General features: G+C 40.7%; 1 protein-coding gene across 1 annotated transcript in view; it reads left to right on the top strand.

Annotated features, from left to right (window-relative positions):
• The window catches only part of LOC131473551 (cilia- and flagella-associated protein 46), a 37,738-nt gene extending 16,150 nt beyond the window's left edge, over positions 1–21,588 (top strand). The window contains exons 21-59 of the mRNA XM_058650824.1: positions 7–117; positions 521–702; positions 1,046–1,177; positions 1,315–1,480; positions 2,043–2,115; positions 2,320–2,455; positions 2,556–2,739; positions 3,136–3,289; positions 3,789–4,003; positions 4,126–4,248; positions 4,816–4,977; positions 5,126–5,274; positions 5,631–5,729; positions 5,814–5,874; positions 6,362–6,514; positions 6,649–6,849; positions 6,952–7,058; positions 7,300–7,482; positions 7,690–7,828; positions 9,019–9,216; positions 10,050–10,238; positions 10,571–10,684; positions 11,921–12,103; positions 12,256–12,429; positions 12,913–13,010; positions 13,276–13,352; positions 14,198–14,364; positions 14,542–14,648; positions 15,011–15,072; positions 15,383–15,556; positions 17,686–17,765; positions 18,105–18,156; positions 18,285–18,317; positions 18,616–18,718; positions 18,820–18,932; positions 20,387–20,462; positions 20,606–20,742; positions 20,854–20,955; positions 21,072–21,588. Coding sequence (XP_058506807.1) covers positions 7–117; positions 521–702; positions 1,046–1,177; positions 1,315–1,480; positions 2,043–2,115; positions 2,320–2,455; positions 2,556–2,739; positions 3,136–3,289; positions 3,789–4,003; positions 4,126–4,248; positions 4,816–4,977; positions 5,126–5,274; positions 5,631–5,729; positions 5,814–5,874; positions 6,362–6,514; positions 6,649–6,849; positions 6,952–7,058; positions 7,300–7,482; positions 7,690–7,828; positions 9,019–9,216; positions 10,050–10,238; positions 10,571–10,684; positions 11,921–12,103; positions 12,256–12,429; positions 12,913–13,010; positions 13,276–13,352; positions 14,198–14,364; positions 14,542–14,648; positions 15,011–15,072; positions 15,383–15,556; positions 17,686–17,765; positions 18,105–18,156; positions 18,285–18,317; positions 18,616–18,718; positions 18,820–18,932; positions 20,387–20,462; positions 20,606–20,742; positions 20,854–20,955; positions 21,072–21,184 — 5,082 coding nt within the window. The 3' untranslated portion in view covers positions 21,185–21,588. The remainder of the gene's footprint in view (positions 1–6; positions 118–520; positions 703–1,045; positions 1,178–1,314; positions 1,481–2,042; positions 2,116–2,319; positions 2,456–2,555; positions 2,740–3,135; positions 3,290–3,788; positions 4,004–4,125; positions 4,249–4,815; positions 4,978–5,125; positions 5,275–5,630; positions 5,730–5,813; positions 5,875–6,361; positions 6,515–6,648; positions 6,850–6,951; positions 7,059–7,299; positions 7,483–7,689; positions 7,829–9,018; positions 9,217–10,049; positions 10,239–10,570; positions 10,685–11,920; positions 12,104–12,255; positions 12,430–12,912; positions 13,011–13,275; positions 13,353–14,197; positions 14,365–14,541; positions 14,649–15,010; positions 15,073–15,382; positions 15,557–17,685; positions 17,766–18,104; positions 18,157–18,284; positions 18,318–18,615; positions 18,719–18,819; positions 18,933–20,386; positions 20,463–20,605; positions 20,743–20,853; positions 20,956–21,071) is intronic.
• Positions 21,589–25,566: the final 3,978 nt, after the last annotated feature.

Raw genomic sequence — 25,566 nt, 5'->3', positions numbered from 1 at the left:
CTGCAGTGTGCCGATGAGGAAGTGTCGGCGATGACGCGCGTGCTGGTTGGAGTGGAGACGCTCCAGTGCAATAGGAACCCGAGGCATATGGAGTTCTCTGCTCCCAGTCTCTCCACAGTATGTACTCCCTGCTCATGTTTTCCTACTGTGGCTGAGGACCAGATGGTAACTAGATGCCAAGATGACCCATCTGCCTTCAGAGCTTGTCTGTCCCATCGCACGTCCATACCTTTATATCCATCCATCTCCCATCAGCTCTCTTTATTTCCCTCATTTTAATTTAGTTCATTTATTTTCCATTGTTATTTGTTAATTCCATTTTTTTGGAATTGCTTAAAACTCTTCTTTCCTTCGCCTTCTCTGCTTTTGCCACCTTTCACCGCCATCTGTTTTCCTCGCCGTTTCCTCCCCACTTTTTCTACCTCTTGTCGTGTGTTTGTTCTCCTTCCCGTCTCTTCTCCCTTTTCATCACCAACTTCATTTTCCTTCCCTCCACTTTCTTCCCTGTCCTTACCTCAAGTTGGTGACCATGACGTCAGAAAGCAGCTGGACAGATGCCACGGTAGAGTTGCAGGTGTGGTGCCAGCTGGCTGCCTTCTGTCACTCTGCCGAGGAACACAGCTTGGTGTTGCGCTGCACTGATAGCGCTTTGCAGCTGGAAGAAGCGGCAGCAAAGAACATCACCACTATGCCTTTTCTTTTGTAAGTGTGTTTGGATAATTACACTTCAATTCAAACAATCAGAGTTTTAACAATACCCCGGTGGATCTGGTTCAAAAATAGGCAAGGCATGACTGTATTTGATATGTGAAAAGGATTGTAAAAGAGGTGGTTGAGATTTCTGCTTTTAAAGCTCTCTGAGGAACTGGATGACTTCATGTGCTTATTCAAGGCTGTTGCAGTTGAGATAAAGAAGCTGTTTTTCATGAACTCTCACTTTCAAGTCACAAAGGTTGAATTATGTTGCATGTTTTTCTACAGTTTGTTAGATTGATTATTGATTTGGAAGGTATATTATAGTTAATGTATTTTCTCATACCTCTAGGAATGACCTGACTGCGGTGAACGGGATGCTGAGCAGTGCAGCCTGTTTGAGGGGTTTGAGCTTGCTCCATAAATCTAATGGTGATCTACAGACGTACAGAGAGGCTATGAATATGCATCTATCCAGTGTCAGGTGTGTGTCATACTTATTAACTAATCCCTTGAACCACAATTAACAGTGTTCAGTAAAAACATCCTCTAAATGTGCTCTTAGCAAACCAAAATTCACTTCTTACTTCATATCTGCTTGCACCCCTCTTGTGTCCACAGCTATGCAGAAAAGGCTGAGAATCCAGTGTTGTGTGTCACAGCTGCCAAACATTACTGGAACACCTGTCTGCCCTTGACACAGAATCCTGAGGAAAGATGGAAACTACAAGATCCTCTGGAGAAGATCCTGAATGCTCTTGTTCATACCGCAATCAAACACGCACATGTATAAAGTCTTCTTTATCCACATTTATACTGATACCATCATCCATATAAAGTCGAGTCATTTTCGCAAAGTTAATAAACATGCACTGTTTTCAATTATTGATGACAAAATTGATGAAATTTCTTCTTGAGGGTGCTTCTGGAGAGGGAAAACATAACTTCAGCACTGCCTTTGGATAGCCACAGGGATAAACAGTTGTTCAGCTGCAAAATAAGTCGGAATAAATAATTAAGGCAGCTCATGTGAGATTTCAGTTCACCAGTGTGTAGCGAGAGAAGCTCAATCTATCACATATGACGGTATTTTGTCTTAACACACCTATTTGATTCCAAGGTGTATAGATCAGAAAATAACTCACCCATAATTCAAGGCCATGTTGCATACTCTTGGGAATGGATTGGGATTTATGGTCAAGGGAGCGGGGGTCATACAGGACAAGGTCAGAGAGCAATATAGATAGAATAGATCAGTAGGCTTTAGGATGGCCAACTATCCACCAGCAACACTCTTCTATCCCTCATCGCGCGAATTATGTATTGATCGTTTCTCTCCTCTCTTGCAGAAACAGGCCAAGGCAAAAGGCTCTCTCACCTTGAGAGGACTGTCGCTTCAGAGTTCTAAACAGGAAGCAACAGGTGAGCTAAAAAAAGGACGTCATTTTTTTTTCCCCCTCCTACTATGACTCTAAATGGGTTTTCTCTTAACCTCATAAACACATTACTCTTTACAGGGTAGATTTTGAGTCCCAGGGTATTTATATTTTGATGAGATCAATGTTTATGTTTGCATAAATGTACTTATTTACAGTTGGCAATATGTATTTTGTGTCTCGTCTATAGATGAAGAGGACCTAACCCTGAGAGCAGCCATGTACAGTTTGTTGCTTCGTATTCATACTGACAAAGCTGACTGGAAAAGTGCTCTGCAGCTGCTGGTGAAAGCTAATAGAGACATGCCTGACCCCAAACATAGACTGTAAGCAACATGGAATGATGTGAATAGGACTGGAAAGCTAATAAGACAGAAAGACAAAAAAAAACATGTTTTACTCTTCTTTGTGTGTGTGTGTTACTAGACCTCTGCTCAAACACTTCATAATGCTGAAAGCAAGACGGGGAGAAAGCATACTGATGGACATGCAACAGCTTCAAGATGAAGGAGAGCAGCGCTGTTCACTTACGTGGCATCAGGTGGCACTGTGTGCTGGCAATATTACCCAGCAGCTTACCTGCTACCAGAAATCCATCACATCTCTGTTGGTAATACCTCACTTCCTGTTATGTCGTTATCAAACGCTGCAAAGTCAGCGGACAAATGCAGATTGATCATGCTGAATTTTGCCATTGGGAAAGAATTCTATTCATTAAATTCATCATGTGGTGCTTCTGAAAGATCATGAGGCTCAAGCGCCATCTCGTGGAGCCAGTGTGTCAGTACATCCACACTGTGCATAGAGGGAGAAGAGCGCACACATCAATCTTTGTAACACCTCCTCAAACTGGACATATTTCACATGTTAATTTGGCTTGATTTAGAGCTTGGATTTAGAACTATTGACACATGTGACATCACAAGCTCAAGGATACAGAAAATGTCCTTCCTGCAAGTATTAAACAAACTTGACACTTTGATTCGGTTTTATGTTTGTGATCCAGAGCACAGAGAGTGAGTGGCAAAAGGTCGACCTTGTCCTTGAGTTTGGAGAGTGGCTGTACTGTCACAACTTCCCCAAAGACAGTGCCCAACACCTGGTTCAATGGGCCATAGACTGTCTGCTGCAGCTGGAACCTGAACAGGCACAAGGAGCTGGTAAGACTCACTGACTCATCTTGTCCATGATAGCAGATTCCCTTCAAATAATGCATGTCGGCATGACACACAAAATGTCAGAAGAATATATCTTCTTTTATGTGGTTGCACATCTGCCTTACATTAGAAGATAATTGACATTCAGTTTTGTGTTTGTCAAAACAGAAAAGCATCTGGTCTGTCTGACCCACATCGGGTCATGCCGTACCTTATTTAATAGTTTCATCAGCAATGGAATGGAATTCACTGCTGTTTCTTTCATTTCCAAGCAAACATTGTTCAAATTAAAAAGGAGTTGACCAGACAAAGGCACAAATTTCTCAAATTCCATGAGCGCACCGACTGAGAATCCGATCTTCTTAGTTTTTGGTCTTGTGCAATGAGCCCATTAATGTTTCCTGAGTGACAAAAGTGGAGATTAATTGCAGATATTAATTATTGTTTGTGATGCTATGTGATTATACTAAGATATTATTGTCTATTTCTGTCGCCTTTCTAGAGGATCAGTCCAAAAAAAGTCCAGTGGAAAATGAGTCACTGATAGGAATCCAAGACATGTTATTCAGGGAAAATCTGTCCAGTCTGAAGGAAGTGCGACGCCTGGACTGCTTAGTACGAGCGCACACTCTGCTCGCCGTCATGGCCGACAGGGCTTCACCCGAGCACCAGCTCAACCTGCTCCGAGCCTACGCTTTTGTACTTCAGATATGGCAGGTACTCGACACTCAGTTCGGGCCACGTGGGTGTGGTCGTTCTTCAAATGCAAATGACAGTATGTTTGAGTCTGTAACGTCTATTTGAGTAGTGAATTTGTGCATTTGTGTATTTAACTACAGGTTTCCATCGCCACAGCGTATGAGATTTCCAGTGAAATGCCAAAGAGTCAGCTGCTCAACCCTCCTCACTCTGCTGGATCCAAAAAGGGCAAAGACAAGAGCAAGAGCAAGAAAGATGTTAAAGTAGATAGAATAATATTAAGAAGAATGATAATTATTTGGGTCTTGGGCAACTTGAAAAGTCATAATAAGAGGGAAGAGTATGATGAGCATGGGTGTGGCAAAAATGTCTTGGGGGCACCGCAAATGGTGACCTACTGTGAGATTACCCATTGTTTTGTGAACTGCCATTTCCAAGTTTACTACTCTGACCAGCACCAGAATACTAAACTGTTGGTATTTCAGGTTGCAGGCACTTTAATGTTGCCTTTACTTTCCCAACCCAGCAACTACATCAGTTATTTATGTATGGCCTGTGGGGCACCTCCAAGAAAATATAAACAAAGTAGTCTTAGCACCCCAATATACCCCTGTATGCCAAACACTATAATAATCAACTATTTTGAAGTTCTAGGTTTGTATTTATTAAGAGTAGAAAGCGTTAAACTACTACATGCTACCTAATTATGCCTTTATAGAGATCACATGGGGCAGTAACATATTTTTAGCAGGCATATTGAGCTTTAATTAAACATACTTTAAGTACTGACTGTACAACAATAAGAACTCAATGTCTCATTGTCTTACTAGACAACACCTGCTGAGGAAAGACCTAAACCTGTTGTCCTGGATCAGACACTTCCTTCCTGCCTAGAGGAATGGGCACGCTACATCTGTCCCGACCAGGCCAGGCAAATATTCAGAGGCAACTCTAACCCCCACTGTATCAGTACACACAGCATTACTAACCAGGTAAACACTACCTCTCCCTCACTTTTCAACATAGCCGTAATTGAAATTGCATTAATTATTCCGATAAAATAATAAGTGATACGTGTACATTTTTGGAATTTGAGTCAGAATGTCCATTCTTTTCTTTTCCACGGACATTCGACTGAAGACTCGAAGCATATTTTACCTTAATCTGCTGGAAAAAGAGCTGCACTCCCTCTCACTTGATCACCTGACCCTGCCCATCATGCATCTAGCTGCAACTATTGCCGATGAACTTCTGGAAAGGAGGGGCCTCGCCGATCTCTGCCGACTTAGGTGAACACATTATGTGAACTTTATGAACAAATCCTTCACCTTTAAACATCAAAGGTATTGGGAATTACTACGGCACATGAGAAAAATGTTGAGTAATGTCTGCAGTGGTTTGAAAAGGGTCCCTGTCCAATATCTAATAGTGATGAAAGTTTGAAATAAGCAAAATAAAACACTCACTAACAAATCCAAATTTTCAACCAACTGTCAGCAGTTGAGAATCTAAAAAAAAGGTCAATGTTAAATGAGATCTAAGCAAAACTGACAATTACCTATTTATGGCTCAATAGTAACTCAAACTGATCAAGTTAAACTTGTGTTGTGGCTTTGTGTACTTATTGTTTTGTTCTTCCAATTAGAATCCTGAGGATCTGCTCTCAGCTAGGTCTGGAGACATATTCACCATATCAGGAGAATCTCCCACATTTGTGCAGAATCCAGGAACAAGAGCAAATGGAGTATGTCCACTCTGTGATAAAGATGTATCGTCTGTTCATATTTCATTTCTTTTAAATTGATGATTTTATATTCCTTATTTTCAGGTGCCACAGAGTCATTGCTCTTTCAAAGGAGACACACGTCTGTTACAGTCCTCGTAATCAGGTCAGTGTGCAGGGCACAAAGTAAATGTGCTGCACATTAACAGTTCATTGAACACATCTTTTTGTTTTATTATTACTTCTTAAAAGATGATTGGCAAGAGCACACATGTGACTCAATGAACTATACAGTACACTGGCTGAGGAATGTACTGCTTTTATGCTTTAACACTGAATGAGGGCAGATTAATGTATGAGGTTTATGGCAGTCTAATCTCTTGTCTCATAAACCCAGAATTATGTTAGCAATCTCTTTAACGTTCATCCTGTAATGTAATGTAAGATTTTAGCAGAAAATATGAGACTTTTTTTGTATTCAAACCTATTTTTTAACAATGGAATATGTAGACGTGTACACTTGTTGTATGAGTGAACTAACTGGAGAAGTCATTTATTATTATTATTATTATCATTATTATCATTATTATTATTATTATTATGTGGGGTTTAGTTTTTAAATGAGTGGATTGCTCTATGTTGTCATTTTTCAGATAACTGAGCTGGATGTAAAGGTTGTGTCTGAGCAACAGATTATAAATGTAAGTGCCCAGGAAATTTGGCTGGACAAAGCTGAGGTTTGCCTCAGCATGGGGCTCCATCAACAGGCTCGACAGCTCCTGGCAGAGGCTCATTTAGTGGCAAGGGTGAGTCCAGTTCAGTAAAATGTGTCCAATAAATCTCACTCACATGATACTACTACTAATAAATAATACATTGTTCCTTCTTGCTGGTGTAATTTAGCTTGTATGACTGTGTCTGTAAAATGATTTCTGTTTAGGAGCTTGGGGATCAGAAAGCAGTGGCAAGAGGTATTCTCAGTCTGGCAACTCTGGCTTGTGATGAGCAGAACCATGCCCAAGCTCTGATCCTGCTCAACAGAGCCAAAGTGCTTGGTGGGGATGAGGAGTTCTGGTACCAGTTCACTCTCACCAAGGTTAGAGCTGTTGTAGGCCAGAGGCACCAAGATGCACAAACTGAGGTATGAAAGCACCACCTTCTAAGAGTCCCTTACACACTGCAGTTCACTTCTTTTTTTTGTAGTGGATTCCCCTGCTGCTACTGTGTCCTTTTTCATTTGCAGGCCGATCAGATCATAAAGCAGGGCTGCGAGGCCCTGACGTTGGTCCTGGAGCAGCGTGCAAACAGAGTCCCAGAGCTCACATTCTTGATCACATCATTAGAGATGAGGTGACTCTGAACCATTGTATTCAACACTGCTGAATGTATAGTCGTCCTTGTTTCTATTGTGTTGTGTGTGATTATGTTTTGATGTTAAGAACAATACACAATGCCCCGAATAAGTAACCAGTCCTTTATGATTTTCTGAAAGAAAAATGCACACAATCAATGCTCTTCACTCTAAAACATTTACAAACACTTAACTGGATGTTAACATTATCTTAAACTGAGGAAATGTGTTGTGCTGCAGAGGGGAAATGGAATGCATTCGTGCCATTGGCGGTGGTGAACCTGAAGTGACACTCTGCCATGAGACTGTCCAGAGGCTAATGGCTGCCTGCGAGACACTCAGAGAGTGTGCCAGTAGTTTCACTAAACTCGGCTATAAACAGCAGGCGGCAGAGGCACATGCAGAGTATGCACATGGTGTGAGGTTAGTCAATCAGGAATTATTCCTCAAATGAACCTTTATGTACGGTAAATACTGTATATCTTTTTTTAGTATACTTAGATTGGCTTTTGACGGATGTTGACAGTAAAGTTCCTGAGATTCTCATTTCCTGTCTCACTCATATACTGTCGTCAATTTTCTGTCTTGGTCGCCGTCAACCTTTGAACTTTGTACATTATTGCTCCACAGAATTTTAGCCAACCATGCATCCAATAAAGAGGAGAAGCAGCGCTTCCTGCTCGATGGTCTCTCCCAAATGCAGCTGGCTGTCACAGTACAGGAGCATGTGGTGCTCAATGCTCAGAGCTTGCTCACGCAGCAGGATGAGGTAAACAAAGTGCTCATAAAGTGTGTTGTCTCACTCACTCACTCATCTTCTACCGCTTTATCCTCCACATGAGGGTCGCTGGTGCCAATTCCAGCTGACACAGGGTGAAAGGCGGGGTACACCCTGGACAGGTCCATCACAGGGCCACATAGAGACAAACAACCATTCACTCTCACACCTTGGGTCAATTTAGAGTGTTCAATTTGCCTCATCCCCAAATCTGCGTGTTTTTGGACTGTGGGAGGAAACGGGAGAACCCAGAGAAAACCCACACACACACACACACAACACGGGAAGAACATGCAAACTTTATGCACTTTTGTCTTAATCACCATTATGTTTGAGGTTATTAAGACCTGTGGCCATGTTATATTCAGAGATTCTTGACTTTGTGATAGCCAAGCTAAATATGAGTGTATAACTGTGTGTATCTCATGCCACAGTTTAACAGTATCCTCACACACACACACACACAAATAAAACCTTTATGACTGTAACTTGTCAACAGCAGCTGGGTGTCAGAGTCTTACTTTATCCAAGTACTACAAGCACTCATACAGATGAGGTTATCTCGGGGATTCAGTGTCAGAGATAGACTGGCTGCCTTGGATTTTATTTTGATGGAATCATGATGGGATGATTGATTACACTTGCTGAAAATCCTTATTTCGGATGAAATGTTCTATGGCGGGCCATAGGAGGCTGGATCCTAGCATTGTACTTCCAGCAGAGGGTGCTGCTGCCTCTTGTAACTTAAAGTCCGGCATCCAGCAGTCAATGTAAATGAGATACAGCAGTTGTCAACATTACAGTCACTTATTTATCCACGTTTAGGTGTTTTCAAGGTTTTTCATTTACAACACAAGAAAAGGGTTTTCTCAGAGGGTTTTTGATTGTTGTTCACATCACAACCCTTTCTTACGCCTTAATTCTCCCAATTTTAATGCTTGTCAGACTTTTGAATAATATAATATATTGTGTATATAATGCTTCTGATTTCAAGTGTGCAGCTCATTTTAAGAGGGATAACAAGCTAACTGCTGTGGCATTATCTTCATCTTTTTGCGTGTTCATTCATAGTGCCGTGTATTTTTCAAGTATTCAATTTTCCTTTGTGATTACACACAACATAGTAAGAATTGCATAGCATGCTGTTTTGTTTTTATATCGTTGCTCTCTGTCTTTGCTAGACTTGTGGAATGTCGCTGGCAGCTATGCGGAGGCTGCTGCGCCTGCGACTGGACCTGGCAGAATTTGGTCTGGCTGTGCTGGAGGAGCGCTGTGCTGAGGAGAAACGCCAAGCTCTGGCTCGTGAGCGGAAGACCTCTGCTGAGATTGCACTGGAGGAGTTCACACGCCGCACACCTGAGCCAAGCTCAATTGAGCAGGTGACGGAACACACACACACACACAACCTGGGCCAAATGTGAAAATCCAATATCTATTCAAGTGCAATTAAACTTTACAAGAGTAAATATGTATACATGTTGCTGCCAACATGCAGAGCAAAAATAATTGGATGGAAAAATGGCGTTCCTTCAGTGTGTCCATGAACCTGGAGGTAGATTGATATTGAAGAGCTGTTCCTCAAAATATGGAATGAAACATGGAGCATGTGTTGTTCCTGTTGGAAACAATCATGAATATTTTATTTCCCGAATTATAATATGTAGCAAATAGACTAAACTAAAACTCCAGTTACTGGACAGACCGTTTTACGATGTAGGAATAATCTCCACGCTGAATGTGCTTTTGGCCAGTCAACACATGTTTGGAAAACCAGAATGGTTGTTAGCAACTGCGTCACAGAGACCTCTGAATTGGAAATTGCTCATTCAATATTAATAATTTAGGCTCCGATGGGCTTGTAAGGCTGTGAACATGACAAGTGCAGACTTCTAGGACTTCTTTTCTTTGTATGTTATAAATTATATAATCCTATAGTGTTTGTTTGAATTTAACCAAATATAGTCGCATTATTGTCTCGCGTTCTCGCTTTCTCTTTATCTTTCTCTCCCTTTGTCTTCTTCGCTCAGAGCTAAACACAAACAAAGAGTACTTCCTCTGTGTTTTCAAGATATTAAACGCAGGCTATTATTTGCTCCCATTCCGTCAATTCATGAACGTCACCATCAAACACATTCAGAGAGGTCTGTGTCCAAAGACGTGCAATTCTCGTGATCCGCTGCTCATTTCATCTCAACTGCACTGTGTTTTCCAGGAATGGCTGAGTGTGGGCATTACTTTGGGGCAGGTGGCTCTTGTCCAGCTGTCTGCTGTAAGCTCTCACTCTTTCGACAACATGGAGGGCAGAGCTCGCTGTCTGAGTCTGATGGGGAAGTACCTGAGACTGCAGGCTGTGCAGGAGGATCCCATTTATGTGTGTGCTCTGTGGGACAAACACAAGCATGTAAGTCCAGTATTGACTGTATGCATAACTGATGGGTGAAGGTCTCTCCACGTTAACGACAGAAACCAGACTTTAAGGAATGTAATCAAAAGAAAAGAAAAAGAGTAATCCCAGTTAAAGTCATAGAAATCATAGGCCTTTTTTGAAACACTGACACAAAAACAGACATGCACACCAAAGGCTACACAGGGTGAGAGGATTATAGTGATTAGAGAGATGAATTTCTGCTTATATAATTAAAGAGCCTAAGTCTTCATGGTTTGTGATCATGAGGGGATTTTTCTTTACTAATCGTGATCATTATCCTGTGACCTTGAAATAACTTTGTGCAGAAGGAGGCCTGGTCTAAACCCATCTTTGTTGAGGATGAGAATTCAGAGAAAGAACAAAAAGGAGAATCGAGCGGAAAACAGCAGAGGATGACCCCTGCCAGTGCTGCGCTGAAGGTACATACCTCCTTACAAATGACCCCATCACTCCTTATTTACATTTAATCTGAGGTCTTTATCCTGAGGTTCCCTCCACCACTCAAATCCTGCAGAGGTGGATCTGTGTGTGTGTGTGTGTTTGAGATATCGTAAGTCGACATTAAATTTGGTGCAAAATAAAATAATAGCAATCCATTATGTGGCATCAGCTTGGAATATTAAGTCAGATTGAATTGGTAAAGATGCAAAATTGAGTTGTAATTTATGATTGTGTCTGCACGGAGGTTTAATGTGATAACACGATATCTAGATGCCACTCAAACCAGATGAATTCCCTCACAGATCAATTCATTTAATGTACTTTTGTCACTGAGTGAATCATCAGCAGATAAATAGATACTTTAAATTGCACACATTTAAAATATGTACATAGTATGTATGTACATATTACATAAAGCATAAACTATACATTTGAAAGTTAATGCAGCGTATTTTTGATAAACTATTCTGAAAAGCTGTAATGAACACCTGAGCCTCTCACTGACGCTAGAAAGGTCTCACATGCGATCGACCAAGGTTCTGAGGAGTCTGGCATAAGCACCTGCTTGGGGTTAAAGAAAACACGCCAGTACAAGATTAAATGTCCTTTCAGTTTCAGTAAGTGGAGCACAGGAGGTTTGATCTCTAAATAATGGCGACACTCCAGTTGAAGATGTTTTGAAGCAGCGGCAGAACAAGGACAAAGTTTCGCCTTCAGTGAGAGCATCAGAGTTTCAGGAAAGCTACAATTATTGTAAAGCTGGGAAAATTAATTCCAGAGTTTGATTTTAAGTCGTGGTCAGATCACTTCCTCACTTAATCCCAGTGGAAAAGATGGGCATGAGAACTGACAGTCCTCATTATAAGTTCCTTTAATTGAAGGTCATATGACTTCAGCTTCAGCTGTCCCAAGTTATACAAGAGTCTTCTGAAGTTGTTACAAGTACAATACTTCATTTGTACTAAGCCCCATTGTACAGTACGTACAGGGATATCAGAGTGCTCTTATGGACGCCTTAATTAAATTCAAGTAGCTTGTTTGGCATGAACAGAATCAGCATTCAGTCGTTTCAGTTGTCTGATTGCTACATCAACCAATCAGACCCCCACCGGCACCCATTCCAAACAGAATTAAAGTCACTTTAATAATGTACTGTAATGTTGCCTGTATGTTTTGGTGTGAATGTATCGGTGATTGGTCTCTTAATTATGTAGCAAAGAAGGCTTAAAGCCCAGCAGCTGTTGGCACAGGCTTCTAACGCCCTCGCCGACGCCGTCAGCCTGTGTCTCCAACATAACCTGCCATCCTTCATCCTGGCTGATGCCTGTATCAACATACTGGACTGTCATGGCCAGTCCGAGCCTGCACTGGCAGGTCAATATCTTGCCCTCTTTCAGGTAACAATCATCAGAGTATAGTCTTAAGCATATTTAGGAGGTTATTTTACATCATTGAACACTGTGTGGAATATTATTTTTGGCTTAATTAATGGTATTCTTAAAGGGTTCATCCTCAGATTTTTTTTCTTCCTTTCTTTTTTTGTTTCCAGACTTGCTGCACCATGTCATCGATAGCCGACGTCCTAAGTTCTGCCTGTGCTGACACTAGTGTGTCACAGCTCTCAGCTCTGCTCAGTCTCCACGGGAAACTGCTCCTCTCTCGGGAGGAGAGGCCCAGCAGCATGCTGAGGGGAGTGGAGGACTCTCTTAACAGCCTCTCCAAGGTACCAGGTCACAAACACCCAGACTCATGATTTATGGACACTGTCACACCCACCTTGGTAAATTCCCTTGATGGCCAACATGATATTGGCACTGTTATGACCTTTGCTTTGATTCAACTCAACTCACTGTAGTTGAACTGCAAACGCACTGTACTCTGAAGTTTTTTTTTTTTTTTAGCTTGTACTAGTATGTGGTACTATGGAACCGCACTCTTTTTTTTGTAGAATTTAAGAATCACTGATGCCAGTGAGAATGAAGTGTATGTTTAAAAATAAATAGAAAGTTTTTTATGTTTGAAGATGATTCAGCTGCAACTTTTAAATATAAAGGAGTGGGGATTGAAAACACTGTGATATTTAATTTATTTTAGCTGACGCGTTCTGTAAGTTGACATGCTGTTACACTTTTTAATTGTATTATTACTTTGGACAGTTTTTATGCTTTATAAAATGTTAAAATTCAAATGGGTTTCTGGATTGTAGGGTTTCAGGCAGCGGAATATTAATCCCAACCACCTAAACATCCTTGCAGAGCTACCACCCAGCCTGAAAATCCTGCTGCTTCAGCACTCTGAAGATGGGTACTTACTATTCTCTACTTATCTATTTGTGCACATTACTTTCCCTAAATTATAATTATTTTATTGTTATAATTTCTGTCTATGACGGTGTTATGGTACATGCATGAGTGACACTAGGTTTAGGCTACAGTCAAGGAACTTGATGTGTGGCAAACCTGCCAGTAGAGGCCTGGAAATGAGTTTATATGCGTGTTTCTCAAGGTGTTGCTTAGAGTTTCCATGTATGAAGTATTTAAGCTCTTGTGTTGGTGTGTTTCATTTTCAGTTCAGAACTTTATGGGGCCTTCTATGAGATGAGCAAAGTTCCAGAAAATCAAAAAGGAAAAACCACACAGCTTACAGGTTTGTTTCTTCTTATTAATATAAAAGTGTCCATTTCAAATGTATCATTTACTTCATTTAGGCAGCCCATATAGACAAACTGTATATTTTCCTGCATCTACTGTAATTTGTTATAATGATAGTAATACACTTTAATTATATAGTAATTTCCTTAATAAAAGTGCTTATAGTTACAGTCAAATCAAACCTAATCAAATATTTCAAGATGTTTTGCCTGGTAAAGTATAAAAAAATGTAAGAAATCCAACAGATCACACAATGAGCAAACACTCACAGAGATGTGAAGGGGTGAAGGAAACAGATCAACATATAATACTGTATATTTTTAATGTACAGTATTTACAATATTTTAAATATACAGTATATTAGCATAATACTGTATATTTGACTCCAGGGAATACAGTCTTTTTTATCACACATATGGAGCTGCGTTGGGTGGCATTGTAAGTTAAGCCAAAAAACAACAACTGAGTATTGCCATGTAACATTTATCCACGAGGCAGATAAATTATTCAGATTTAATGAAGATAGGGAGAGAAGAAAAAGCAGTCTGTGTCTGCCTGAGCACGGAACACCAGCTGTCATAAGTCATCACAGGGTTTTCGCTTGGTGTTCAATTCACATGCCCTTTCCTGGAAATAGTCTGACATAAGCAGTTGTAGAAATAGTAGAACATGTTTATAAAAATCTATACTTAATAATCAGGACAAAGTCAAAGAATAGGGGGGAAAAAAAAGAGGAATATGAGACGGATGGAGATAAGGTGCTCACAGGGACCAATTTGCTAGACTTGTGTGTTTCTGTACGTATGCATGTCTGATCGCGTGTCAGTTCCATTGTTGCAGGTAACCTGATGTGCTCAACACTGGCCAAGGTTTCAGTCTGCCCGCAGGCTCTGTTGGCTCTGAGGGAGCAGATTCAGGCGTTTGGTCAGGAGACCAGACATGCCCTCTCCAAGGAGGTCTGTGGGCACGGTGCTGAGGTTGGTTTAGAGGCCTCTGAGAAACATCAGGTTGTTCCTTGTGTACTGTTTGACATGTTGAGACACGTGTGCTTCGCCTCATACAAAATCCACTGTCAGTCTCTAAACATAGCATTTTATAATATTCTTATCCAAGTGATACATGACATCACCGAATAACATCTTACATTACTGAATGTCTTTTGTCTCTTCTGTCTCCCTGTACAGAAAACTGCATCAGATGAGAAGTTAGCACCTCACTTCTGCAAAATCGTACAAGACATGGAAGACTATTTGCTTCCTCTGCTCACACAGTTTGACTTCCCTTGCTTAAGGTGAATACCTGTACTTAATGTTTAGATGTGTGCTGTTACTCATATGGTTCAGCAGACTCTTTTTTTTGCTTTTCCATAGACTGAAATAGGGGCAGAGCCGTTATTAATGTCAACAGTGAGACTTGTTTACCACTGCGGCAGGTACAAAAGTCCACCGTGAGAATATAGAATAAATATATTCAAGCATGCACAAGTCGGACTAGTTGTCTTAAAATGTGGCCTGTCAGGTATCCTTCTGTCTGCTGTCACGACCGCATGCAGCGAGCTCATACGACGCTGTTTCTTGCTCACTGTCACAATCTTCCACGAGCTGATTCCAATCGTGCGAGCTTGTGATCCTCACCTGTCCTTATCTCCCCCAGGCCCCGGGCTGGAGCAGAACCATGTGTTGAAATGACAAAATGGAAAGATAAAGATGAAAACGGTAAGGGGGGTAGGAGGGTATGATGGGTGTTTGCTTGTGTGTGTGTGTGTGTGTGTGTCTGTGTCACCCTATGGACATTGTGGTTATCCTTACAGTGTATTATGGGAACCACTGTTCCAATATTTGCCCTGATTTCTATCTGGCAGCCCTTTAGCAGGTGTCTCTGTTCAAGCATTCCCCCGGCTCAACTCTCTCATGCCAATGTTGTTGCTGTACACATGAATTATTGGCTCATTCACATTGTATAACCATTGGTCTCTCATCATATTTCAAATAAGTTTTTTTTGTTGTTGTTTGTGTGTGAACACAGTTAAATTACTCGCAGACCCAGGTGAGCATTTGGTGTTGCTGGCAGACAGGAAGTTGCTGGACTTGCCACTGGAATCCCTGTCCATCCTGCAGGAGGACGGTCTGAGCTCTGTGTCACGGGACTTTTCCCTGCAGCTTCTTCACAGTCGACTGAACCGAAACGAACTGGAGAAAGGTGTGAAGACACACATATAGCCTGATTTCAAGATATAATTCTACATAATTCACATCCCGACTGAGTACTGCTGTTAAATGCAGCATGCCGCTCATTTATACAGACACAGTGGCATAATCAAAGAACAGAAAACCAAAGATACTTGACCGTTAAGCACTAAAGCAGTGAGCATGTAGATGCCACCACTGCACTATATTTCCCCACGACCACTAACAAGCATTATATGTCACCATGAAGTTGCAAATGTGGCATTTGTGAGCCTGTTAACATGCATTTTGTTTGACAGCGCATAGCGTCCGCGCGAGGTGCTCACAAACAAAAATGCCTGCAGACGTGCTTGCATTTTCACCACGATATATACAGTAAATGTTATGTGCTTTAAATAGCACAGTTATTACTGGAAGGCTGTTAGAAAAATGGAAGTGAGTGCAAATGACTGAACTGGCTTGCAGTCATGTTAATTCATGCAAGTCTAAAGCCATAAAAAATCATTCCAAATCAGCATGTTTTCAGTCCGTTTTTACTGCCATAATCAAACAAACACCAAGCATTTTTATTGCCCTAAGCAGGGTTTGATTGAGACGCATTCAGTTCCTGTCCTTTCTTTCTTTTTTTAACAGTAAGAAATCCTTTTTTTTGTTGTAACTCTGCCCTTTTATTCTTTTGGTATCATTGTTATACTGCGAATGACAAACTGAGTGGCTAATGTAAATTATATTGTCACACAGCCATAGATACTTAAATGTGCTGGAACAATGCAGAATAACTCATAGATCAACTATTGACTGGATGTTTCCCCTGACGTAATTCCTCATCATATTATGGTAAATAACGCGTTACACTTGTGTCTTTAGACTACAGGCAGCCATCCATAGAAATGGAATTGGTTTAGCAGAGAAAGGTCATTTCACATCCTGGCGGTATGCAGAAGTTCATGCGGACATCCGTGAACCGCACAGCCTGCTTTGCTAAAGTGGATGTCCATTAAGTGTGGCCGTATTGCTGTGCCTGCTAGAACCATTTAGAATCAGGACTGTGGATTTCATTGCATAATATATACGTGGGAGCTGTTGACCGAGCAAATCAACCTTTAAGCTTATATAACCAGGTTGTCAGTCTAAAACACATGGGAGACGTCATAAAACGTCATCGATTTAAACTGTTCTCCCGGCTCTGACCTTGTTACGAAGGATAAAGCCTTTTAAATGTGCAGGTAAAAATGAGCTGTGAGTTTTTTTTAAAGTAATATGTTTATCAGGGTTTTTAGTAATACCCCCGAAAAAGGAATTATGCACATTAATGAAGAGCACTCGAGCTGTTGCTGCAGACATCTTCCGTATTAAAGGTGGACTCATTTGCATAGCTTGTGTGGATGTTGAAAGGCCACTGTTGTATGACTGTGTGCACGTCTGTGTCACATCCTTCTACAGACAGAAAACGACAAGAAGATGCGTTTTATATGACACCGTTCAGTGCACCCGGATCAGAGATATGGGTGTCAACCAAGTCATCTACTCCTGGAACATCATTATTAAGCGTTGAGTGCTTGAAACCACTTTTGAAAGGGCTATTAGTTGTTCTGTGTGTGGTGCCTTGCAAAGAACAAGTTAGCGCAGACTACCTACAGGTTGCAAAATTACTTTTGGTTTGAATATGTGTTCAATTTGCTGCCCTGTTGAGGCATTTATTAGAAGTACAGTGACCGACTCTTACAAGTAGCTGTAAAGCTGATTCAGGAAAATGGAGCATGAACATTGAAGATAAAAACAATATATATTCAGTATAAAGAAACTCAAATAGTACTGAACCGATATCAAAAATGTTTTAATATGTTCAGGGAATTAGGATATTATTTTGATTTATCCTCAGAGAACCTTAAATAATTCTAATTATGTTAATCAGCCATTTGCAAATTAAAAAAATGCCCTTTTTGGTTGTTATTTTATTCATTTTTAGTGACCAGTCACAGTCCCCTGCAGTACTTTCACGGCTCATCGGGTGGCCGAGTCCAACGTCGGGAATCACTGATCTAAATAGTCATATTACATTTCATGCCTTTCACCGACATGCTGTATAATCTACCCCACAGAGAATACATACATATTAACTCTGCTTCCTGTTTGTGGCAGTTGAAAGTGACAACAAAAAGGAGACCAGAGGTGGAAAGGGAAGCAAAGGGAGGGGAGATCAAAGCCAAAGCATCAAAGTGGTAAGTTCTCTAAATGAATCTGGGCCTCCCAGATACACCCTGCAATATTACTTTTACCTGCTATCAGCTATAGCGCTTATTTAAATTTCTCCAGCTTCTCTTTTATGTTTGATTTTTCAATCAATTACATAATGTGTTTTCACAAAGATCCTATTTCTAGCTTGGGAGCAGTTATCCTCTGTCATGCATCACTTCTGTTTTTTTTTTTCCACCAATCCTTTCCTCGTAAAACCGTATGCTATTTGTAGATGAAAATGTCTATACTGTCTCACGGTATTTGCACGTTTTAAACGTCCATATGTTTGTATTTAAACTTCTGTAATAACTTCATTTTGCCAGATCCCTGCCTCACCTTCAAACACTTTCCCCGTTGACACACGGAACTTAAAATGTATCTTTTTTTGTCTAAGTCCTTTAAAAATGAAGTCTAATTACATGTGTGGGTTAATTGTTTGCTATTTCATTGGTCTTATTGCAGAATAGAGAAGCACTCACATAATTCTTAACATGCCTCTAAAGATATTGTGGACCCTTACAGTGACGGCAACTATGGTGAGTAAATGTAACGTGATGCAGAGAATAAACAATATGATAAAATGATAGTGCTTTTATTCTATTGTCGATATAGGTGGTGTTCAAGTGTCATGGGCGAATCCTTTAGAGACCCAAATCGCCCAGTTATGCAGTGATCAATGTTCTCTTTATATTAAACGACAGCCAATAAATGGCTCTGCGTGTGATAGTCCCAGCACCCGGCCTTTAAAAGCATCCTCCGTGTACTTTTTTACATAAACTCTGTGGCCCTGTACGAGTTTCAAAGCTCCCATGTTGTCGTCTGCATGTGGCAAAGAATGGACAACTCTGACCAGAAGGATGACGGAGAATTTGGAAGCCCACAGTAAACAATTCAACCATCTGTGGGAGGGATTCACGGACAGCAAACAAAAACCCTGGTTAGAACCTCGAGTAGAGTTTTTGTGAACATGCTGTATTTGTTGTCTTTCCGTTCACCTCATGTCTTTTCCTCTGCCATCACTCTCTTACATCTGTCCAGTCTATCAGAGGTGGAGCAGTTGCTTTGCAAATGCAGTGCCTTTATTTACCTGGGGAGGGAGCACTTCCTTGCAAGCGTCCCACCTGCCAAACTGGCAACCCTCAATCTCTCTGGTATGCAATGCATGTTCACCTGTGTGGTTTAGAGTAGCATCTGAAAACATTGTTCTGTGGACGATTGTACAACACAGCTATAGATATTCACAGCGTTTTTATATTGTTGACATTGTTGCACAAAAGAGAGCCTAACTTAATGGCAATCATGAAAACACATATAATGTTTCCCACCATTAACCTGCTCTTGATGAATACATGTTCAGACCCTGTCCTCACTGCCTGTGCATGTGAACATTATAGAATACTGATCTCGGCATTAGAACAGTGATTTGCTGTAACCTTCATGAAGAAAAAAACTTGTGGAAAAGAGGAGACTATTTTCAATCTCATGTGCGACAGTGGCAGCAATAGTTATAACCACTTGGCGGCACTAGGCTGAGTTGCCTAGCTTTAATTACGTCCCACGCGGTTTTCAAAAGTATATAAAACTGCACATTAATTGATGGCAAAAGAATGAACCGGGAACAAAGCTGGGGATTATGTAAGCACTAAATGGAGCGGCTCGATGTAATCTCATTGAACACGTCTTTAATTTCCTGACTGGTATATTTAGAAAGATCTGTGTCACAGGGAATAAATCAATGAGGTCCTATAATCACGTCCTTGCTTTAATAGTTTCACATCTTCGCTAATGGGCCTGTGAAAATCAGTGAACTTAGAATAACTAATGGAGGATTAATGATTAATGATGATGATATCAAGTTGAAGAAGCAGTCGGAATCGACAGACGTCGCAATAATGTCTTGCGTCTCATGGAATACACAGTCTAGACTTATTCAACTTTTTTGAAGAGTGAAGTCTGAGTGATTCGAGACCGATTTCTGCTGAATCATTTCCACCGAAAGTTACGGTCGTTTCAGTTGATTTATGAGTCTTTTTCTTCTGATGCTCTTTGGTAAACTAAAATAAAAATAAGAATAGTTTTTTTCTCCTTCAGAGAGGTCCTAAAAGAGCTGATTTATTTACAGTCTGGGGACAATAAAACACATCTTTCTTTCCTTCCTTAAGTACATAATAATCACCTTTTTTTTTTGCACCTTCAAACATTTCTGAAAAACAACCACACATCTTTACGACTCCTGTCTTCTGCTTGGCCAAACAAACAGAGGTAGTCTGAGGAGGAGTAAACTTTCCAGTGTGACTGACAGTGTCACACTGACCATGCACATCGCCCCAGGGCAGACACATGTGTCATCAACTAGCCTGGTGTTATTGCTGCTAACTATAGTGTGACACTATAAAAAAAAAGGTGTCACATAGACCACGCTGTACCATCTGCAATCATATCTTATCTCAAAAGTGTGACACTTTGTCTTGTTTAGGAATGATTTAGAATATTGTGATAATTGTGCATTTTACTGTTTATGAAGACATCACAGTTTGCCCCTCAGACTTTCAGGGCAAGTTCAATTTGCTAAACTTAAAACTTAAAACCGCGCTTTCCTCTCCAGAGTGTCGAATGGCTCTGCTGTTTGAGCAGAACGACGCCAGACCTCTCCACCAGTCGATCCACGGGACACACACGAGGTAACGAAACAACTTTATAACAACTGACGTTCAAACTTCAAACACATATCTCTCTATTCACTCGTCTTATAGTATATTTACTATGTGGGGAGTCGTTTCTAGAGACTTGGCTCCAAAAATCTCTGTATTTCTTCCCTTTGCAGTGCGAGACAGTCTTCCCTGGGGAAATCTCAGGAGACTGCTCTGCTGTTGAGTGTGGCCGGTGTCAGCTGCGTGGTGCTCAATCAGTGGCACAGCAGCCTGCAACGGAACACACACAATTTGGGAACTGTACTAGACAGTAGGTTTTGGATACCACACGGCATGTTGTGACCTATTTAAACTGGCGCTGTGTGTTTAACTAACAGTTTTAGTGACACAAACTGTGTGTGTGTGTGTGTGTGTGATGCAGATCTACTGAGGGACAGACAGACCTCTGGTCAGATCATCCACGCCTTGAGGAAAAGAACCAGTCCAAAGACACTTCATCACAAGGTTACCGCCACTGCACACGGTACTGAGCTATTACTTCACGTCGGCTTACATTAGTGTGAACACAACATGTAGTGGTATATCACACACACGCACACACACCTCTCAAATATATTGTAATTACTGTTTCCTCTGCAGATCCAGCGCTGCTCACTGACGCAAAAGAAAACGATGTTCCGCACAAAATGACTGTCACACCGTCAGCCTTCAACTGTGTAATTTATGGACTCCCTAACTTGATTTTTGTATAATATAATGTTTCATTCTCACTGACACTTGAGGTTGAGATGTCAACCAGCTTTTAAAAATATCACATGTGCAGAAATGTATGGCAGGTTAAAGAAAATCATGAAAAATGATTCATTACTTCCCTTCCCTGTGATTTTATTGTTTTGTTTTTTTCACCCCTTGACATTTGCAATATTATCATACATCATTCAGTATGCCTGATTCCACAGTAATAATGGTAGTGCTCTTAGAGAGGGGAGCTTACAGTGATACCACCTATACATGGCTTCTATTATTAAAATATCACTGTTACTGCGAGCAGACAAATTACACCTTAAGGATTACTACCTTAAATATGTAAGACTTTCCAATTTGGCAGGACCACACAGAAATGTATGAAATCCTACAATAAAAAGACTGACTGAGACGCTGGTGCATCGTCTGGGTTTTACGTTGTAATGTGATGATATTGCTTTTTGCATGAAGCCATTTTCATTTCACCTCCCATAAAGACTTTGATTTCTCACAGTGTTCGCCTCACATCATGATCCATCAGGACCACACTCATTGTTCAAACATGGTGTGCCAGACTATGTCAACACAGTGAACTGCATCTAGGAGACGTTGCAGTGCAAGATTGATCCTCATATTTCTTGTGTTATTGCTTGTTAACATAGCGGCTTCCTAACGGGAAAGACACCCCCTGAGGAAAAATCGTATTAGTGTAAGAACTGTGTAACATGGGGGATTGAAATGCTGCCGCACTTGTTTTAATTTGGATGAGCACCCATTCTCGACTCGCTCTGCAAAGAAACTGGAATCACAGAGCATTCTGGCATACAGTATATACAGAGGGTATAAGAATGTGAAACACGGAGTGTCTTATATCCTTTTTTTCAGCACAACCTCGGCAATCTGATAAAAAAAATAAAAAATTCCACCAACTATATAAACACACCTGAGCAAAAAGTACTAAAAATGTTTCAATTTCGATTGAATTTGTGAAATTTGGAAAATATGCCACAGTTCAACGTTCACTCAGCCTGTTTTTATGAACAAAAACAAAAAAAGAAAAACGGTCTAATTTGTGACTTTTGCACAATTATTGCTTCTTTGTATCACTGCTAAAAATGTGATATAAAATGAATCATAACTTTGACCTAGCAACACGTGAAACACATTTTTTAAAGCCTGAATATGTGTCTTATAAACACACACACACACACACACACACACACACACACACAGGATTTTCAATGTTCATATAAGGAGTTGTGTATTATTCCCACGGCAAATTACCATTGGTGCACCTACGGCACAGATCTGCATGAGCACTAAGGGTTAATCATGTTTTTGAAGGGGAAACGTAAAAGAATACGTACAAGAACATATGAATAGAAGAACGCTCTCATAAAACCGTTCCTCAACTACTATATGAGCTTCTCAAGGGCTCAAAATGTGCACTGATTACTCTGATCCGATCTCAAGACGCCTCGTCCATATAGCAACATCATCTGATTTATACATGTCATGTCTAAATAATGGCCCACCATTCAGTCAGACACTGACAATGAGACCACTGAGTTTAATCAAATTGTGGCTCATATCAAAGAAGCATTTGATCAATTATTGCCTAAACTGTCTTGACAGTTCTTTCTGCGGCAGCTGACATTCAGCACAAGCTTCCAGGGTGCCTCATATCTTCTCCTATTCTGATAAATGCAGTCAACATGTCAGTCGCAGCAGCTTGTTTGTCTTTTTCTGGGCAAAAAGCACATGTTCTCTTTTGTTGCTCCCAAGGTTGAACATAAACACTGTAAAGACGTGTTCATATGCTGATTAGACATGTGTATCATCTATGTCATATCCAAAGTTTGAAGTCTCCTCGACGCTCATTATGAGTTCCATTATCATCACAGCCAAAATCGGTTCATATTTGACAGCTATCAGGCAAATAATTAGTCTAGAGTTTAACTTACTGTTTAATGTAACCGTCTCACCCATTCACTGTCATGAACGCATTCTTACTTACTTTCCACCAATGAGAAGAACAACAGCCAGGGGATGTTCTTCTACTGCCATATGACCTTTGTCTGTATGTATGTAGGTCAGAGAGCGAGCGCTGAGGGACTTCATCACACACAGGATGAAATATGGCAGAGGCCCAGGAGACAGAGGAACTACATCAACAACATGACATGATAGGACGATGATGATGACAACGTTATCATCAAACTATGTCGTGATTGAAGCCTGTCCCGGACGTGCTGTTACTTTGAAAGAGAAGTAGTCGTCAACAATGGAGGGACAGGGACTTGTTCCACCATGCTTGTAAATGCAGGGAGAATTAAACTTATAACCATTCTTATAAGAAGTGTATCCCCTTGTAGTCATCACCAGCAACTGCTTGCATATATTTTGGGCTGTTAGTAGCTGCTATGACCAAAGCTTAGTATCACTTTGCTTCCCACAGAGGGAACAGCAGATCATTTCCGTGATACTCAACTCTGACCGTAATTATGCACATTAAGTCGGGAGTGCGACTGCAAGGTCAAGTTCATCTGGCGCAGACTTTTTTGACATTATGATTTAATTCAAAAACTCATTCTGGTTTAGAATGTTATGAGCGAATGAGAGCTTGTGTGACCTTTTGATTCTAAAAGCATTTAACTGCATGAATTTGGAAGCAGTGTTTCCCAAACATTTCAATTTGGGACTCAATTTCCTGACGATGACAAACCATCGCAACTTCATTTCAAGGGTCTCCATAGAGACCGGGTCATTTTAACCCTGTTCACAAGAGTGGAATGAGCAGTCGAGTGACCACAGTCACTGTGATGGTTACCTCATTTGTGTTCACTCCATTTTTACTTTTAGCATTTTCTATAACAATTCATGAGCTGTTGCGGTGCTAATCTGATCACGTCCTTGGCCCAAGTTTGTCCAACATCTGGACTGAGTCCATTTGTCATTTGTCTCCACTGTTGGATGACAGTCAAAAAAAAGATTGTGTGTGTGCCAGAGTTATAGGATGTATGTGGATATAACATCTAACTATATATATATAGAGTCAGAAAAAGCAGATGCAGCTCAATATTCATCAGAATTGGACGGTGTCAGGCTACATTTCCCCCCTTTCCAAAAATAATAAAAAACAATTTGTTTGTTCATTCTTGTTTTCGAAAGTGATATATATATATATATATATATATATATATATATTCATGTATTGCAAGACGGGCTTTCCATTTCTGTTAGATCACAAGCGTCTTCCTCAACATCTAAGAAAGGGAAGCAGCGTGACTATGAAAAATGAGCTGCACCTCCTGCTTGTGTAACCATGAACTGCATAAATGAATGCAAGGGGAGGGATAGAGAGCAAGAACAGTATAGTATCTGCAGGTGAATAAGTACCAATAACATCAGCTCCACACAAAAGAGCCTGTGCCATTTCAGCTGCTCCACCAGTGGTGATAAGATTCAGCTTTGTAAACAAAAAGGCAGATGTGCAGATGTTTTGATTCATGTGTCTGCTCAAGTTACACTCTTGATGCGTCCCTTATATTTCCAGCTGTTTCCACGACTATGATTGATTTGAACATTTGAATAATGCTGTGATCGCAAATTCATAATGTCACTATCCAGGTGCAAAGGTCTCATCTGACAATCTGTCAGTCAATGTCGCCGTCAAACGAACCAGTTTCAGTTTGAGTGAGGTGACGTGAAGTATTATGGAAGAGAGTTTGTCCTAGAGACAGAAACAGAGCAGCCTTCAAACCCTAGAATAGAATAGAACCACATTTAAAGCCCAATTCATAAAGTGTGTTTGGGACGCAATGTTTAATACTCATTTTTACGTCATGATGCAAGGCTGGGCTAAGAGCCAGATAACTAAATCACAAGCAGCCGTAAAGCAGAGGGATTTTCTCTTCACTCCGAACAGAAAGGAGAACACATTCAGGTTTCAGGCATCATTTTATTATGAACAATTTCCCCCGCTGCAGTTTCGTAGCACAGCAAGATTTGTGCTCTTCACATTAAGGTCTCCATAGTCATATAATCACATTAACCATGCTAAGATCCAATTGGAACAGCGAGGGTCGCGGCTCACTCTGAGCACAACACACAAACATTTCCATTGATTTTAGAATTTGTCGTGTTGAAAGATGTTTTGCGCGTGAAGAAGCTCTACTTTTCTTTTAATGTTGTTTTTATGTTCCATTATAGGTCTATATTAGGTTTTTTATTTGTTTATTTTATTACAAATCTCATTATTCACACTTCAGACACTTACCATGAACAGCAGATGCACAGGGTGGGTTAACATGTGTTAGGTTAACGGAGCCAGACAAGAAGAAGAAGAAGAAGAAGAAAGAAGTTAATTACTGGCAGACAGCGACCGACG

This window comes from Solea solea, chromosome 15 (assembly GCF_958295425.1).
Source record: "Solea solea chromosome 15, fSolSol10.1, whole genome shotgun sequence".
Lineage (NCBI taxonomy): Eukaryota > Metazoa > Chordata > Actinopteri > Pleuronectiformes > Soleidae > Solea > Solea solea.
This window is presented reverse-complemented; position numbering and strand designations above follow the sequence as displayed.